Genomic DNA, 17,590 nt, shown 5'->3' with positions numbered 1-17,590 from the left:
AGTTCTGAATTTTTCCTAAAAATCCCATGTTTGTCACAACAACAACAACTTCTTCTTCTTCTTCTTCTTCTTTTTTAAAGATATTTATTAAAATTTCCAATTTTTATACAAACAAAAAGCAAAAAGCAAAAAAGTTTAAAAACACATAAAATTCACAATACTTAGTTTTCAATGACATTCCTCCTCCTCCTCCTCCTCCTCCTCCTCCTCCTCCTCCTCCTTCTTCTTTTTCTTCTTCTTCTTCTTCTTCTTCTTCTTCTTCTTCTTCTTCTTCTTCTTCTTCTTCTTCCCCTTTATTTATTACCACTATTCACCCTCAGGTCCCAGGGTATGCCACAGCATTAAAACACAACAGTAAAAATAGTTCAAAGCAATTTATGTTCATGAAGGTAGAGGGTGTAGGACCCCTGACAGTTAAGTCCAGTCATGGACAACTCTGGGGATGTGGTGCTCATCTCCCTTTACTGACTGAGGGAGCCGACATTTGTCCGCAGGCAGTTTTTCCGGGTCATGTGACTAGCATGACTAAGCCGCTTCTGGCAAAACCAGAGCAGCACATGGAAACGGCGTTAACCTTCCCACCGGAGCAGAACCTATTTATCTACTTGCACTTTGACGTGCTTTTGAACAGGGACCGAGCAACGGGAGCTCACCCTATTGTGGGGATTCGAACTGCCGACCTTCTGATCGGCAAGCCCTAGGCTCTGTGGTTTAGACCACAGCGCCACCTGCGTCCCTCATGAAGATAAGGTGGGTCCTAAAAATATACACCTTAAGTGTCAAAAGCCATGGCAAAGAGGTATATCATCAGCGTCCTCCAGAAGCTGTATAATGTAGGTGGAGAGGGTGTCCCACAGCTTAGGGGGCACCCAAGAGGCTCTGTAAGGAATGAGGCAGTGCTGCTGATATTTGAGGCCTGGATCTACTATATATGGCAGATTCAGGCCTCAGATATCTGCAACACTGCCTCTAACACTGGAACAATGCCGATACCTCTTGCACAGTTGTTTTGATGGTGATTGGAATAAAAATTGTAGAGCTGTTTGCTTGTATAATAGTCTACGTTTAGGTATAAGCAAGGATACTCTGTCCTTCACCCAAACACTGGATACTTTCTGATTTTGAAGTTTTGTGTTATTTTATTAGATAATACACCCACACACCAGCCACATCCAGGCTGATGTGAAATCTGAAATGTTGCTGATATATTCATAAGAATTAAGACCCCAAGATTAAGAATCTCATGCTCTACCAACTGAGCTAAAGGCGTTTCTGACTGGATGCATGTGCATTATAGGGAAAAGGAGGTTGGGGAGTAGAAGGGGTGTTGGCCAGGGAATTCCATGTGCAGAATACTGTATGTGGGCGGCGAGGATACAGCAGAGGACTGAATGGTCCACATGATGTTCCTTCGGTTATGTTGCTCATTATTTTGCTACAGAAGCAAGATGATACATTCTGTATTAACTCAACATGTCTGGTGAGAAAGTTTGCCAGATGATATGCAAAACAAGTCGCTGCTTTTAGCAGAAAATCATGGGCTAAGCATCTAGGCAATTTAAGCTGTGGCAGCTGAGAGGCCTGATATTTGTGAGATGCTAAGGTCACAGCTTGAATGAAGAAGGAGTTGGCTGTAGCTGGCAGTTGCCCAAGACTTTTGCAAATAAAAAAAAGGCTTCGGTGGTTGGATCTAAGGCAAGCTTGTTGAGCTTTGGTCTTCAACTCATCCATCTCTTCTACTGATCTTAATCACTATACTGTGCTTGGTGCTTCTAAGACTTAACATAGTGTTGTTCTGTGTTCAGGTTATATTTTTTCTTCATATGTTTGTATCTTCAGTCCAGTTGTGATAGTTGTCTCCTCTCCTCCCCAATATATTTCTGCAGTATTATTCTGCAAATAATTCTTCAAGGGGTAAAGGTAAAGGGACCCCTGACCATTAGGTCCAGTCGTGGCCGACTCTGGGGTTGCGGTGCTCATCTCGCTTTATTGGCCGAGGGAGCCGGCATACAGCTTCTGGATCATGTGGCCAGCATGACTAAGCCGCTTCTGGCGAACCAGAGCAGCGCACGGAAACGCCGTTTACCTTCCCGCTGGAGCAGTACCTATTTATCTACTCGTACTTTGCTCCCCTCTTTATGTTCGAGTCACTTCTTCTCCCTATCCTCTCTTTCCTGGACTTTAATGTGCAAGGAGGGTGTCGGGAGAGGGAATTGGTATTAGTTTTGAACCATGTAGCTCAAACACAAGGTTAAGGAGCCTGCTCTTGAGTCTCCTTTTCAGCCTCCATGCCCTCAATGTACACTTTCTGGAGGTCTCTGTGGGAAATAGAATGCTGAACTTGATGGGCCTTTGGTCTGCCTTGCAGATTCTGTTAAGCTTAGCTCCACTACTGTACTAGGTTTTCTGCAGGACTAGGGGGAAGCAACCCTCACTCCTGCCCGAGCTAAACAGACGAGAGCTTAATTAAATAAGGAAGGTGTTCTACCACCTAAACAATGAAATTCTTGGAACATTTGACGGCAGAGAATTGTCTGGCCAGTTGACAATATTTGACCAGCCAGTTAACTGGTGTACCAGCCCTAGAACGGTCTTAAATTAATTCTGCCAAACGAAATTATATACAATGCAAAAAAACTTGATTCCTATAACTTGATCAAGGATTGTGTTGATCATTGACGTTACTACGAAATAATAACTACCCCCTGTTCCCTACATCTTTAAACTTGCTGCATAATGTATGCACCTGTGCCAGCTTTTTTGTTCTGCATCCCAGAGCTCCCATTACACAGCGCAGAAGATTTGGGCCGGAAGTTAGTTCTAACCATGAAGTTCTGTTCATCCTCACAGGTTTTGTGGCAGTCCACGGGCCGCACCTACTGGGTGCACTGGCATATGATAGAGATTACAGGCTCCGGGGAGCAACCTGAAGAGGAGGCTGCCCAAGAAAAGGTCTCCAATATAACAGAGAACCTGCAGCTACACACAGGTGAGGTTAGATGCACTGTGTGCATTTGTCAACATATATACATTATCACAGGTGTCACCTTTATTGCTTGTTTTGCTTTCTTTCTTTCTACCTTTTAGATATATTCCTTTTGTAATGATCACTAGAGAGGAAGAATTGTGTTGCATGCTTTGCTTTCTTATGTCTGGCTGCAAAAATGATTTATCATGGAATAATTCAGAATATTTTCTTGACTAAATTTACATATCTCCTCCTCCTCTTCCAGGAGTGCTACAGTTTTGTTTTCCTGTCTAGCTTAGCAGACATCCCTTGTCTCTCCTCTGCCCTGTCCTGTAGCCATTTGTGAGGTTTTTTCTTCAGGTTGTTCTTTTTCTTGCCCAGCTGTCTCCAATTCTCTCTCTAAGACTTTTTCTTTCCTCCTTGCCTCCTTGCCTCCTGCCCCCCCCCCCACTTTTCACAGTAAGAACCCAATCAACCATTCCTTGTTGCACGTTTTAAAGGTGACATTAGCATGGGTAACCTTAAAGTCAGGTTTCCTCAGCTGTGTCACAACACGTAGTCCATTAGCCATCGAGGTAAGAATTGTTGGGCAGAGCTATAACATTTAACCAAGCTTGGCATCTGGGTGGTACCTTATGACAATTCCTGCTTGCACATTTGTTGTTGTTTTTTTAAAGATATTTATTGAAATTTTCCACTTTAATACATTAAAAAAATCAAAAAAGAAAAACAAAAAAGTTTAAAAACACATAGAGTTCACAATCCTTATTTTTCTATAACATATTTCCCTGACTTCCCCACACCTCCCCTTCTTATATTCCAATTCAGATTGTTAGTTCAGCAAGTTCTTATCCCTAATTTTTTACCTTTTTCTATTTAGTTCATGTTAAAAAAGCCAATTTTACCTTATAAACATCAATATTTATACATAAGTACTCATTCTTAAAACCTTTTTCTAAAGTCAACCCAAATTCCCTTCCACGACTTCCCCAATCTTCATACAAATAACAAAACAGAATAGAAACAAAAACAGATTATAATTATGCACCCTTTGGATTCCCAAACTCCACCCCCCCTTTCCCGGTTTCAATCCCCAACAAATGTCCATCAGTCTTAATCTACTATCAGCCTGGAGATCTCATGTCCGAGGCTCTTAATTCTCTCTCAATTCCTCTCTGCCGGTTTTTTTGATGGTCCTTAATATTAAACACCAGATCTCGGAGAAGCTCTAGCCCAATGGGATCCATGTTTCTTCCAGCCAGACCTCCATACTTAAAAGTGGAGCCTGAATCTTGTTTCTTACTCCTTTCAAGTCCAAATGTCCCCAAAGCTCCAACTTCCACCTTAATCAGATTTGTAATCCTTGGATCTTCAGATCTCCACATAAGGAGATCTCTCCATTCTTCAATCTCCAATTCAAACCAGATTTTCGACATCAAGTTCTTATTTTCCTTTGTAGCCATCATGTCAGGCCTCTGGCTCTCCTTTGTCATCTGCAGCATTACAGCTCTTCCTCCCTTTTCCTCAGGAACAACATATATCTCTTTCTCCACACTCTCAAAGCTCTCAAGTTTCTCTTCTTGTCCAGCTGCATGAACTTCCTGAGTCAAGTCCTTATCAAATTCAATGAGTTTATTTACTGTTAAATCCAGAGTTGCAACATTTGTAGCCAAAACATCAATTTGGCCTTGTAACTTTCCCAAGAGAACAAAAACTCTGTCCAATTTAGCTTGTATTTTCCCTCCTTCAGCCATTCTTGTAATGTCCCAAAACCCCCTCTAGAGGGATTTTGGTTACTTAATATTCCTTCCAGTTCAAATCCAAAAGTCAAGTTAGTTTGTATCAGTTCTTCCTTGTTTTCAACAAATTATAACCAAATTGTAACAAATATAACCAGCAGAGACAACAGAAACAAAGCTCTCTTTTTCAGTCTTGACAGCTAATTTGACAGCTGTCAAACTCTTCAATACCTCTTCAACAGGCTCGCGGATCACTCCCGGGTCCGGGGGGGGGGTGGCACTTCAGCTCCCAAAATTAGCTCTTATCCTCCAGTAAGATTTCTTATACTGCCAAATCGTGAAATTAATGTCTTTTACCCAATAAAAAAGAAAAGATTCTCTCGACCTTAGTTAGCAGGTCCTTGCTTTAGATTATTTACAAGACGGGGAGACGGACTTCCTATTTGCGCCTTCCCCGATTGTGCCTAATTCAAAAAAAAAATTTCTTTGCAAATCCAATTTCCGTACTACTCACGGGTTGTTGCTTTAAAGTCCAATTACTCACAAGAAGAAGTCAGCGCTCTCCGGCCATGGCAATGCGGCTTCACTCCGCAGGAGAAGTAGTCGACTCTCAGCACCGCGCCGCTCACCCTGTCCCCCGTTCCGAAGCCTTTAAAAAGGCTCCTTCGCAGGTCGGGGGGGCGCAAATGGTGCCCGCCGAGTCACCAGGTTCACAGGCTTCACCACCTGTGATTTTTAAGGGTCCCCGCGTCGCCGCAGCGGGAAGACCCAAATCCTGCGGAACCGATTCCCTCCGGAGCTCGGAGGGAATCCGCCATTCGCCGATGGCGCTAACCCGGAAGTCCCCTGCTTTCACATTTGTATAAAACTAAATAGTGACACTGGCTGCTATACCTGATAAGTTTGGATGAAAATCTCCAGTCTATTACTTCTCCACCTTTGTTTATGTAACTGTGGCCTGGTCAGTGGATACAACAGATCACTTCATAAAGCTGTTCCACCAATGTATCATTGACACTTCTTGCATACAGAAAATGTTTCTAGGCTACCGTGTATTCTGTCACGCTAGGTTTTTATGCATATGGAGAAGAAAGAAAGAAGCATTCATATATGGGACCCCTCTTGCGTGGTCTGAAGCGACGCAGCACAGAAATACTTTTATTGTGTGATCCATGTTGCATGTAGACTCACCATATACTTAAACCTCCCTTTCCTCTCTTTAGCTTTACATCTGCTATTGCCCTTTTCTCCATCAACTCTCTTCATCCACTGCGGTACCTTATTTCCTGCCTTGGGAACAACATTGGATGGAGCTGTGGGCACAAGTAGTAGCCAAGCCGCTTGTTTAACTTGGACCTGAGTTTTCATGTATATCAGGAGAGGGCCTAGGAGAGTTTGCTTTCTTTCTCTGCATGCAGTTACTAAGACCTTCTACTGCAAGCCACTCGGAGGACTGTACTCTCTACCATACCTGACGGATCGGATGAATGAGAACTCTGGGACGCTGAGCCGGGCTGAATGGTGGGAGCTCCTCTTCTTCATTAAGAAGCTAGAACAGCAGGAGCAGCAGGAAGTGGTCCAGTTCATCCAGCAAAATCACGAAGAGGCGGTAAGCTGAATGAATCAGGCATGAGAAGAAAGAGGAGAAGTAAGCAATGCTCCTGGGAGGAGGATACTGGAATGCCCCCTTCCTACTTACCAGATCATTGTATCAAAAGTGTGGCCTGCCAGCCCACAAGCTATGTCCTTGCAGTTCTTCTGTGGCTGGGTCTCTTGGAGGGGTGGCCCCTGGACCTTCTGCTTCCTGCTTCAAGTCCAGCCACAGGAGAAGCACAGTATTTACATGGGAGTCAACATACAGTCATGCCTTGGGTTACAGACGCTTAAGGTTGTGTTTTTTCATGTTACGGACCGCCGAAACCTGGAACGGGTTACTTCCAGGTTTCAGTGGTCGTCCATGCACAGAAGCGCTAAATCGCGCTTTGTGCATGCACAGAAGTGCTGAATCGCAACCTGCACATGCGCAGACACGCGGCTGCGGGTTGCAGATGCTGCGGGTTGCGACCGTGCATCCCACATGGCTCACGTTCACAACCCGAGCGTCCACTGTACTTGTAACGGTCTCTTTTTATTTCAAGGTGTCGGAGCTAGATGAAGAGGGCCTGATCCAGCTGTCGGTGTCAGTAGAGTTGGCTAAGAAGGTGCTGCAGCTCCTGAGCAAGTACTGCCAGGGCTGCACCTGCAGCGACCTGCATAGCTCTCACGTCTATCTCAAGTATTCCTTCAGCAAAGGAGGGACAGAGCAGAACTGCCAAAATGTGGACGTTACGCCCCTGGATTGTGGCGGCCTTTCTGAAGGCATGGCGTCCAAAAAGCCAAAGAAGGAGTCGCTCTCGGCTGAAGTGCCTTCTCCAGCTCCATCGGCGGCAGAGAAGACTGACACACAGCTGATTAACGAGCTCCTCAAAGTGGAAGGCCTTTCATTTCCGGACACGTTGGATGAAAAAGCCAAGAGTAAGTGTGCCAGACAGAATCCCCACCTCCGTTCATTTGGGGTGAAGTAACTGAGGGGGGTGGTTTGGGTTTCTTTTTAATCCCAGAGAGACTGGTTGTGGGCTGAGAGAAGCTAGAATGGAAAGTAAAGGGGCGTCATGGTGTTTCTAGACAAGAGAGCGTTTGGAACGGAGTGGCGACTTGTACTGATCGGTATTTTGATCCTGGTCAGCTTTTTGCAGCCTCAAGGTGACAGGGAAGAGGAACTCACTGGAGAAGCTAGCAGATGTTGTGGATATAATCCAGAAATCTAGTTCTGAGGTTGCGCTGCAGATGGCTGGACTCAGATTCATCACCAAGATCTTGGAGGATGAACCTGGTCAAGAGAGACAAGTCATCAAAGTGGACAGTGGTCCTTCAGTCAGGTCAGTTCCCTTCCCACCCCAGGCAATAGCAGCAGGAGGGCCACTCTCAGTTCCACTGCTTTGCAGGAGAAGGTGCCTCGGGGGAAATATGAACAGGATGTTAGCTGACTGATCTTTGGTAAAATCAGTCTTTCTTTTTTCTTTTAATAAATAGATTATGGGTTATTGCTCCTTGGGGCTGATTCACATGTTAAATGGGTGAGCCTTGGGCACACACATCCTTCATCCCTTCTCTTCTCCCTTCATGTACACTGATTCTTTCTCGACTTCATGGTTTATAGCAAACCAGTGTGCTATTCCATCTGAGCCCACTGCATTTTGTTTTTTAAATAATTTTTTAATTACATTCTCTGTTTTACAATTTAAAATACTCATTTTACCTCCTTAAGATATCGTTGATTTCCCTTCTTCTCTTTCCATGGTTCATTTTACATATCATAAATCCCTGCATATTTTATGAAAACTATATCATTCAGTATTCCATTATTGCATCCGTCAAAACATATTTGCACTGCTGAATTTATCTTAATGCTGCCAGCGTTTTCAGCTGTACACAATTAATTTCCCACATATTCAATAAATGTTTTCCAATCTCCTTTAAACATATGTTCTTCTTGTTCTCTTATTCTACATGTTAAGCCTGCAAGATGTGCATATTCTGTCAACTTAAGTTGGGACCTCGCTCGTTTTCCATTTTGGGGCTAACAATGCGGGTGGGGGGGTGGAACACTGCATTTTGAGTATACAACACTTTGCCCAGCTTCGATATAACAGCAAGCAGTGGTTTGTTGCACACCAAGAAATCAGAAAGGCAGGGAGAGGGGTGGGAGCATGACACATGCATAACACTAAACCATGGTTTCACATGATGTATGTTCTTTAAAGAAGAAAAATAACAAGAGCATGTTTTAGTTATCCCAGGCCTTGGATAATGCTGCTTATAAATCCGAATAAAGTGCAAAATGAATTGGGTGTCCTGCTCCAAAACAAGCTTTGTTTTTAATATGTGCGTTCTTCTGAATTTGGGGCAGCTCTTTCCCTGGACTCCAGCTTATCCTCAGGAGAGACTTGTGTCAGAGCGTAGGCTGGCCCAACTGTGAGTGTCCAGACACCTGTAGGGTATAACAGGGGCCCTCTTGTTGTCCCCAGAGAGAAAATGGTGAAGATGCTGGTGGAGCTGCTGAGCAACCAAGTGAAGGAGAAGCTGCTGGTGGTGATGGCACTGCGCCTGCTTTATGTGTTCATGGCAAAGTACGATTGGAGAGTTCTCTTTGCCACGGAAGGCGGGGTGCGTGCCGTGTTGGGCTGCATGCAGGAATATCCCGCATCGGCATTGGTCCAGCAGGCTGGCTTAGCAGTAAGTGGAATGTGCGGGGGGGGGGGCGGGGGCGGGATGGTTGCCTGATGGGGTATGGAATTGGGGGAAGTGGGCATCTTATTCTATAAGCAAATGGAATGAGGGATTGGCATGACGGATTTAAAAAACCAACATATTTCCAGTGTAGCAATAGTCTATTGTGGCAAAAGCGGCCGACAGTTTTGTGGCACCTTAGAAGCCTAACATGAGAGTTTATGCCCTAGTTTTTTTGCTTTTGTTTGCCTTTTTAAGGTACTGTCAGACACTTGAAAAATGTATTAGCCTCTTCCTCGTGTTCAGAGCGATGGACTCTGAATAGTGGATACCTGATAATAATTGATAATAGGATAACTAATGTGCTTTTTGGGAGTTAACGGCGCATAATAGATTGCATGGATAGCGCACCTGCTTCAGAAAATGTGGATTTTTACACAGATAGCACTTTTGCCTAGAAGTTTACATGTACTCCATCATTTTTGGTGACTGCACAGACAGGTCTATTGCATCTGTTTGTAGAAAGTGTAACTTGTGTGAAGAGGAGGGCCAGGAAGAATCAAAAGCATATCCCCTAGCATGTGGCAAATGGGTCAGGGAAACGTATTGACCTGTGACGACAGAATGCCAAGCAAGGTTTTCTAGAATTGTTCAGGAGTTGTTGCACTTGTGAGAATGGGCCACCATTCAAAAAGCTGAATTACAATGGAAAGGGTGGGGGTTGCTATTGTTGGGAAGGGCTTTTAGCGTTTGCAATCTTGATTCCGTTCCTGCTTTTTGCCCTTCTAGGCCCTGAAAGTCCTGGTGGGTGCTGGGAATTGTGAGCTTCTGGGCAGCAGTGGGAAGGCTAACCCTCTGAACCACTCAGATGCCCAGATGATGCGGGAGATCTTTGCTAGCATTGGTTCTGCTTCTGGCAAGGATTCGGATAACTTGCTCTGTGTCATCTGTACAGCTATTGAGAAGATGTTGGGCACACCTGGGTAAGCTGAAAAGGGATCCTTGGCGAGATACTGATAGGTTAACCGGTTAAACTTAATTGGGGCTAAGGATAGCCCAGTGTGTGGAGAATAATATTCAGAGTCCCCTTGATCAGTAGCAGCCGGTGGGGCAGAAGGCAGGGAGACCAGCAGCAGATGGAGCATGAGCCAATCAGAGCCACCCTCACCTTGGCTGGCTGTTACGTAAGATGGCAGGAGGTGAGGCTGGCTGAGGTTGCTGCCCTTGTTTCTATAGAGCAGAGTTTCCCAAACTTGGGTCTCCAGCTGCTTTGGATTACAGTTCCCATCATCCCTGACCGCCAGTCCTGCTAGCTAGGGATGATGGGAGCTGTAGTCCAAAAACAGCTGGAAACTCTGCTATAGAGCTTCTGGAGTGAAGGAATTCTTTTGGAGGAATCAGATTAGTATGCCATGTTCTTAATATATGGTTGACATACATCTGGAATTTCCTGAACATCGCCAGGATTCAGCCATCGGTAACTGTCTGTGCGCAAATCACTGAAATGTCCAGGAAAATCGGGACGTATCTCAATCTCCTTTCCTCCATCTTGCACTCAGCTTATTGTTGTTGTTATTATTATTATTAATTAATTTGTATACCACCCTTCATCAGGTGGCAGAGGAAGGGTGTGCGGTGGGGGCTGGCCGCCCCAGGTCTCACCGCTGGGGGGGTGGTGACAAAATGCTGGGCGGCACTCACCCTGGGGGCTGCAGGCCTGCAGTATGCTCGCAGACTCAGCGCTGCCTCAAATGGTCCGCCCGCCCCCTCCCCCTCAGCTGTAGGGCGGCTGAGTGGGAGGAGGCAGGCAGACTCCTTGGAGGCCCTGTGGAGCGTCCTGCCCTGGTTGGCCCAGCCCTGCAGGCGGCTGGCCCTACCCCTGGGCGCAGAGCACGCGCGCCGCCCCAGGCACCTGATCGGCTTGCTCCTCCGCTGCCCTTCATCTACAGATCTCATGGTGGTTCACAGCATAAAAGCACAGTATAAAAGCCACAAAAGAAGAAAAACAAATCAATAAACTCCCCTCGCACAACACATTTAAAAGGACATCGGATGTCGATCAGCCAGTCTGACAGACGCCTTACTTGCTGTTGTTTGAATTACTAGCTTCTCCTTGCTGCTCTTGTACAGTCCGGTTCATTCGTTCTTGAATATAGTCTCGTAAGGTAATGCCAGTTGGGGCCAGGCAGTCACCCTCTGCTTGTTTCTGCTTTCCCCAGGGCTTCATCAGCAGTGCAGAATGGACTCTTGGTGCTGAACATGCTGATCAACCATCACAAGGGCCTGGCGGAGCAGCTAGGAAACTCTGACCTCCACACCATCCTGCAGAGCTGCTGCCGAGCTGGCCAGAGCTCCAACGAGATCCTGGCTCGGATAGTGCTGAAGAGTCTGGCTGAACATAAGTTGCCACTGAGCCAGGAGAATGCAGGTACGTATGGCACTAGACCTGCAGTTTCTGATCCTTAGCCCCCCTCTGCAATTTAAGTATCCAAGTGCACAAGTGCAGAAGGCTTAGTTTCACTGAATGATGCAGGACAGAAATCTTCCCAGTGCTTTATTTTTCCATGAGGAAGAATCCATTTCTAAAAATGTGTCGTTTCATAAAATTTGTTAGTAACAATATATGAATGCCAATACAATATTAGACAAGCTTGGCTCAAAGTTGTAATTAGTTTTTTTCTCTCTCCAACTACTTGTCACTATGAAGTGTCTGAGGGAGTAGATAGGGAAGAATTCAATGTCACGTTGAGACAATCATTCTATTTTAGCTTGCCAGACGGAACAATCCACCATCTCTCATGCATCATGTGCTGTTCTGGGGGATCTCACACACACACCCCAATCTAATTCAGGGGCTGCACAGTGGAAGCAATGGAGGGGAAAACACCGTAATGCAAGCACAGGGCTTCTACTGAGTGTGGGGCCCATAGGCAGGGTAAACCACAAATGCATATAGGCCAATATCCAAAGTCAGTAATAATCAGAGCAGAACTATCGAAATCAGTGGACTTGGGTTGCTAATTTCCATGTGTCTCCTCTGTGTATGACTAACATTTAATACCATTCAGTAATCACAAACCGAAAGTTACAGTAAGTGATCAATTCATCTGTGTTTGGCTGTGCAGGTTGATTCATAATCAAAGCCAACATTCTTACTTCATCTCAACCTGCAGCTGAAAGCAAAACCAATGCTGTGATTAATTCTAGTTTTATTTTCAACCAACACACAGTGCCAGTATCTCATATTTCTTTTATGGAGCCAGGGAAGTTGTTTATGTATAGACTCATTTTTTTGGGGGGGGGGACACCTTATCGAAAGAGGAAACTGGCTCAAGTAATTCTGAATAAGATCTGCCTCCCTCTCATGGGAGGGGTTCATTATGGTAGTGCAGTTGTCACTCTGCGCCCCCCCCCCAGCTGCTGACAACACTGGACGGGATTCACCTAATGAGCCCCATCAGTGAAAGCTCTTCAGAAGGATTTATGCTTGCTCACCTGGGCTTCCCGCCCCTCCCTGTGCCCCAAGTTGGCTTGGGGGAGGACCGCAAGACCAGTGTATGGTGAGGGAGGAGGGATCACTCCATCCGGCAAGCTGAGATGCTTGCAGAGAGTGTGATGCTGAATTCAACCCAGTGTGTATCCTCACAGCACAGACCATTAACCTTTTACACTGAACTATATATAAAGCCCTTTATACATTTTTATAATATAAACTTTTGCCTCGGAGGTGATTGCTCCACAAGCCTTTTGGAGCAACCTAAGAGCAGAGGCTACTTTTTAGTTTTGTTTAATAATATTTTTTTTTCTGGAAACCCCTACATCACTGACTTCATTTCCATCAAACACTGCCTTGTGCTACTAGAAAGTGTATGCATGGGATGCCTGGTCTCTTTTGCCTGCAAATTCAGCAAGGTCTTCTTGGAGAAGATTGGTCGAGTGCGTTTTGCTCGCTTACCCTTCTGGAGCCCAGTGTACTTGTGCCTTTCATCCATAACCCCGCTTTCCACTGTTAACTGCTGGTGTTACAACTCTTTTCTCTCTCTAGGAGAGTGAAAGACGTGAGGCTTAAAACCATCTTGGCCCCAGCAATTCTTCATGTGGCTTTTCTAATTGTACTCAACAAGGCACGATCCACCAACTAAGATTCTTCCACGACTCATTTCAGGAGAGTGCCATTTTAACTCACAGGGATCCTATCCTCATCTCTCCTTTTCTCCCTCCCCAGAGTCTGAGACCTCCTTTGAGCTGAAGGACATGGATGTCCCCACCCTGCTGAAAAACCTCCAGGAGACCAACTTCTCCAAGGAGGTGGTGCTAGCCCTGGAACGCTGCCTTTGTGATGAGGGTGTCTGCCCTGAGGGCAATGGCACCGAGCTTTTGCCAGACCGTGAGCACTTCTTGATGTTGATGAAAACCCTTGAACAGCTGGGAGCCGAGAAGACTGTGCAGATGGGCATGCTGAGGTGAGCTGGAAAAGATGGAAGCGCGGCTGTGCCTGGGTTGGAGGCTGCAAAAATGGTGGGGGGACTCATGCATGTCATTGTCATTGGGTGGAGAGGGATGCTTCAGAAGAGTGTTAAGGCAAAATGGATGCAGGGAGACCAATGTCCCTTGAGTAAAGGCAAAGGGACCCCTGACCATTAGGCCCAGTCGTGGACGACTCTAGGGTTGTGGCGCTCATCTCATTTTATTGGCCGAGGGAGCCAGCGTACAGCTTCCGGGTCATGTGGCCAGCATGACTAAGGCGCTTCTGGCGAACCAGAGCAGCGCACGGAAACGCCGTTTACCTTCCCGCCGGAGCGGTACCTATTTATCTACTTGCACTTTGACGTACTTTTGAACTGCTAGGTTGGCAGGAGCAGGGACCGAGCAACAGGAGCGCAACCCGTCACGGGGATCCAAACTGCTGACCTTCTGATCGGCAAGTCCTAGGCTCTTGGTTTAACCCACAACGCCATCCACGTCCCTGTCCCTTGAGTAGTAGTTACTTAAATTGGGCATCTTACCTTTCTGGTATGCCTAGCATGCAATCTCAAGGGGTGGGAACAGACCAACAAACAATGTGACTGTCTGATGTTTCCTGCAGCGTCTTAAACTTGGCATACGGCATGGGAGGTTGTCGGACTTGGGGAGTTGTTGGCTAAGCAGTCATCATGTATGCAGGGCCTATGTTTATAGATTTTCATCTTCTGGTAGATGTGGAAACCTGTGGAACTTCTTAAAACTTGGAATCCGGGGATTAGGACCCCGCGAATGGGCAGGTTCTCCAGCAGAGACAATGTAGGGAAGCTGTAGTCCTTCAGATGGCAGAGGACACTGGTGTTGAGAGGTGGCTTTTATGATCAGAAACATGAGGGAGAAACTTGGTGGGTTGCTGTGGCTGTTGCCAATCAGTTTTGGGGAGTTCTCAAGGTAATCATGTGCTATTACGGGGGTGGCATTTCTTGTAGGAGTTGTAGTGAGCTTGACTTGTGGAGGAGTCTCCGTTCTATAAGGTTCCCGAGCATCTTAAAAGCAAAGGGAAAAGAAGAATTGTCCTGCTTTAGAAAGAGTGCCATTATTAGAATGGACTCTTGAGCTGCAGGGGCAGCCCTGTTGCACTTGGGTCCAAGTCAAGGCAGAACTTGCTGTTTTCCCTCTTAACCGTTTTCTGTTTGTTGCAGGATTTTGAATAAGTTTTTGGACAGTACCCAAGAGGATGCACTGCCCTGGCATGAGTGCATTGAGCCCTGCCTGTCCTCTCTGAGCGCCAACAGCAATGACCGGGAGGTGAGGGACTCAATGGGTATATGGCTTGAAATACTGAAAGCAAGAGGGGCTGGTGCGGTGGAAGTCGTTTGAAGATCGTCCAGGATGAAGAATAATATTGAGCATCTGTATTGCATACCGAGTTGCAAATCCCTAAGCAAATTTAGTCAACGGAAAGCAATTTTTTTGTCCTGCTAGAACCTCACATTTCAAATTTAGAAGTGTGTTGGTGAAACTCATGGCTTCGACTCTGCAGCCAGGGCAGCCGAGTCACCAGGGATGGGTGTCCTGGGACTGGCAAATGTGCATATGGATAAATAAACCAATCCAGTTGCACGTCAATTGTCAATCATTATTTCAGTCCAACCTTTTAAACAGTTGCTCTCCAGGTCACTTTAAGCAACCATATGGGGGAGCTTTACAAAAAGCTGGGCTTCCTTTGCCTTTCTTTGCTAGGCCTGTGTGGTCAGAATGGACTTAAAATAATAAATATCTGTTTTGTGGCTTGAAACCTCTGAGTTTGTGTGTAAGTAAGGCTGCTAGACTGTCAACTTGCCCTGGCAAATTCAAGGAATATAAAAACTTAGCTAAATGAAAGCAAGTAGCTGATTTGGTGGGACTAACCCAAAAGACCAGACATGCCTGTTGAACAAAAATACAAGGAAACCCCCACAAGGAAGGTCCTAGAGCAGGAATGAGGAACCTGTGACCTCCCAAGGACTACAACTCCAGTCATTCTGGCTTGGGGCTGATGCGGAGTCCAACAACATCTGGAGGCTACTAGCTCTCCATCCCTTTTCTAGGGAGCTTAGAATCCATTCTTGCAATCACCTCACACCTCCTTTCCAGAAGCAGGAAACAATGCTCAAGGTGAGTCTTAGTGTGCTTCTGTGTGGTCTTGCACACAGATCAAAGTCTGTCCATAGATTGAATAGGACTAACTGGGGCCCCATCTTCCTTCACTAAACTGAAAGCCAGAGTTTACAGAATTGAAGCTGTGCCAGAGTTCAGCGGAGCCAGAAAGCCACAAGCATGTAGATACATTTGAAGCTGTCCATTGACTTCTGGTCTGACAGCATTTTCCCACTGGGGGAAATTTGGAGATGAAGCCTTAACTCACCCAGGGAATATATCAGGAGGCAGCTTAAAGAAGGGAATGGAGATGCAGAGGATGGCTGTGGCTTCTCTAGAGCTGTCCAGAACGTTGTTGAAGAAGCTGGTTGCAGAACCCAGCCCTGTGCCCCACCATCTTGCCATTGCTGTCTTCTCGTCTGTAGGTTGTGCAGGAGTTCATTCGCTTCCTGCATCGCCTGGCCACCACAAACAAAGACTGTGCCGTGGTGATGAGTCGCGTGGGCACAAAGGAGGCGCTCACCAAAGCGATGGACAGGTACAACTCCAATCTGCTGCTAGTGACGGAGCTGCGCGACCTGGTGACCGACTGCGAGAAATACGCCAGCCTTTACAAGAAGATGACCACCAGCATCCTGGCTGGCTGCATCCAGGTGACTCTGAGACCAGGGTGGGGTAATGAGGCTTGGGGTGGCTGGCCAGGTAACAGGAGGGAGGGCATGGAATGTCAGCAATCTGGTCAGTTATGTCTAGTAAACCAGAGGAGGTCAGCCTGAGATTAGTGGTCCTCTTCTGAAGCTCTGGGGATCTGTTCTCTTCTTCATCCCCCATAATACATTTGACTTGCTGCAGATGGTGGAGCTCCCCAAAAAGATGCTTGGTGAAAGGCTCTCTTCAGCAGTTTGGGCTACTGAAATTGAAGGGATCAAAAGCCAGATACTTTGTTCTGATCATGCCTTGAGCTCTACTAAGAATGCCTCTGTTTGTTCCTCTGCCCCCCCTGCTCCGACAGATGGTTCTGGGTCAGATAGAGGAGCACAGGAGGAGCCACCAGCCTATCAACATCCCTTTCTTTGACGTGTTCCTGCGCAACCTTTGCCAGGGTGAGCGACTCATTTGGGCAAGGAAGCAAGTGGCGGATGCATCAGTGTGAAGCCTGATCCAGTTCAACTTTGCTTTTTGGTCTAGGTTCCAACGTGGAGGTGAAGGAAGACAAGTGTTGGGAGAGGGTGGAAGTCTCCTCAAACCCCCACCGAGCCAGCAAGCTGACGGATAGGAACCCAAAGACATACTGGGAATCCAATGGCAGCACTGGCTCCCACTACATCAATGTCTACATGCATCGTGGAGTGGTGGTCAGGTGCGTCCTGGTGGGGTTCACGGAGGAATCTCTTTGCACAGGTTGGGTTGAGGTATTTCCTAGGCAGCAGAGTAAGGGTGGGCTTGAGTGCGTTGGCACCTCTAAGGTTTTAGGGAGGAGCTCACCTGGCTGCTTGGTTTTTCTTACGAGCGATTCTCGGGGAACAGAGGTTAAAACTGTGGGTATTTTTCATGCCGGGCATATTGTGAAACGCTTCTGGCTTTTCAGGGCAGATTACCCCACCAGCTTTGTGAAGGGTGCTGGGATTCTTCCAGGGGTTTGGCTTGAACGCTTGTTTCTTTCCTCTCCTGGTGTAGGCAGATGACTCTGCTAGTGGCCAGTGAGGACTCCAGCTACATGCCAGCCCGGATCGTGGTCATGGGAGGAGAGAACTCTTCCAACATCACTACCGAGCTCATTACTGTGAGTGCTGCAATCTTTCTGTAAATCTGTACTGCTCTGGCCATGAACCTCAGGTCAGAAGGGCTCACATTTGAAAGTTATTTCACCATATTGCTGCAATCTGGGCCCAAATTATCAATATTTGACATAGAGCATGTATCTGTGTTGAATTGCCCGACACTGGAGTGATTACCTATTGGAGATTTCCTATTTCTACTGGACCTGCCTCTTGCCTACCTGCCTTTCCTTATT

The 17,590-nt window shown here is 46.4% G+C and overlaps 1 protein-coding gene across 3 annotated transcripts in view; it reads left to right on the top strand.

Annotated features, from left to right (window-relative positions):
- The window catches only part of LOC128411244 (cullin-9-like), a 54,696-nt gene that overhangs the window by 14,728 nt on the left and 22,378 nt on the right, over window positions 1-17,590 (top strand). For all 3 annotated transcript variants that reach the window (XM_053383400.1, XM_053383402.1, XM_053383401.1), the window contains exons 5-17: window positions 2,851-2,989; window positions 6,126-6,316; window positions 6,846-7,221; window positions 7,433-7,625; window positions 8,775-8,982; window positions 9,766-9,959; window positions 11,196-11,404; window positions 13,202-13,439; window positions 14,640-14,745; window positions 16,002-16,229; window positions 16,589-16,679; window positions 16,765-16,936; window positions 17,254-17,359. In XM_053383400.1, the coding sequence (XP_053239375.1) occupies window positions 2,851-2,989; window positions 6,126-6,316; window positions 6,846-7,221; window positions 7,433-7,625; window positions 8,775-8,982; window positions 9,766-9,959; window positions 11,196-11,404; window positions 13,202-13,439; window positions 14,640-14,745; window positions 16,002-16,229; window positions 16,589-16,679; window positions 16,765-16,936; window positions 17,254-17,359 (2,451 nt within the window). The remainder of the gene's footprint in view (window positions 1-2,850; window positions 2,990-6,125; window positions 6,317-6,845; window positions 7,222-7,432; window positions 7,626-8,774; window positions 8,983-9,765; window positions 9,960-11,195; window positions 11,405-13,201; window positions 13,440-14,639; window positions 14,746-16,001; window positions 16,230-16,588; window positions 16,680-16,764; window positions 16,937-17,253; window positions 17,360-17,590) is intronic.

This window comes from Podarcis raffonei, chromosome 3 (assembly GCF_027172205.1).
Source record: "Podarcis raffonei isolate rPodRaf1 chromosome 3, rPodRaf1.pri, whole genome shotgun sequence".
In the NCBI taxonomy this organism is placed as follows: Eukaryota; Metazoa; Chordata; class Lepidosauria; order Squamata; family Lacertidae; genus Podarcis; species Podarcis raffonei.
The sequence above is the reverse complement of the archived record's forward strand: the minus strand, read 5'-3'. Positions and strand labels throughout refer to the sequence as shown.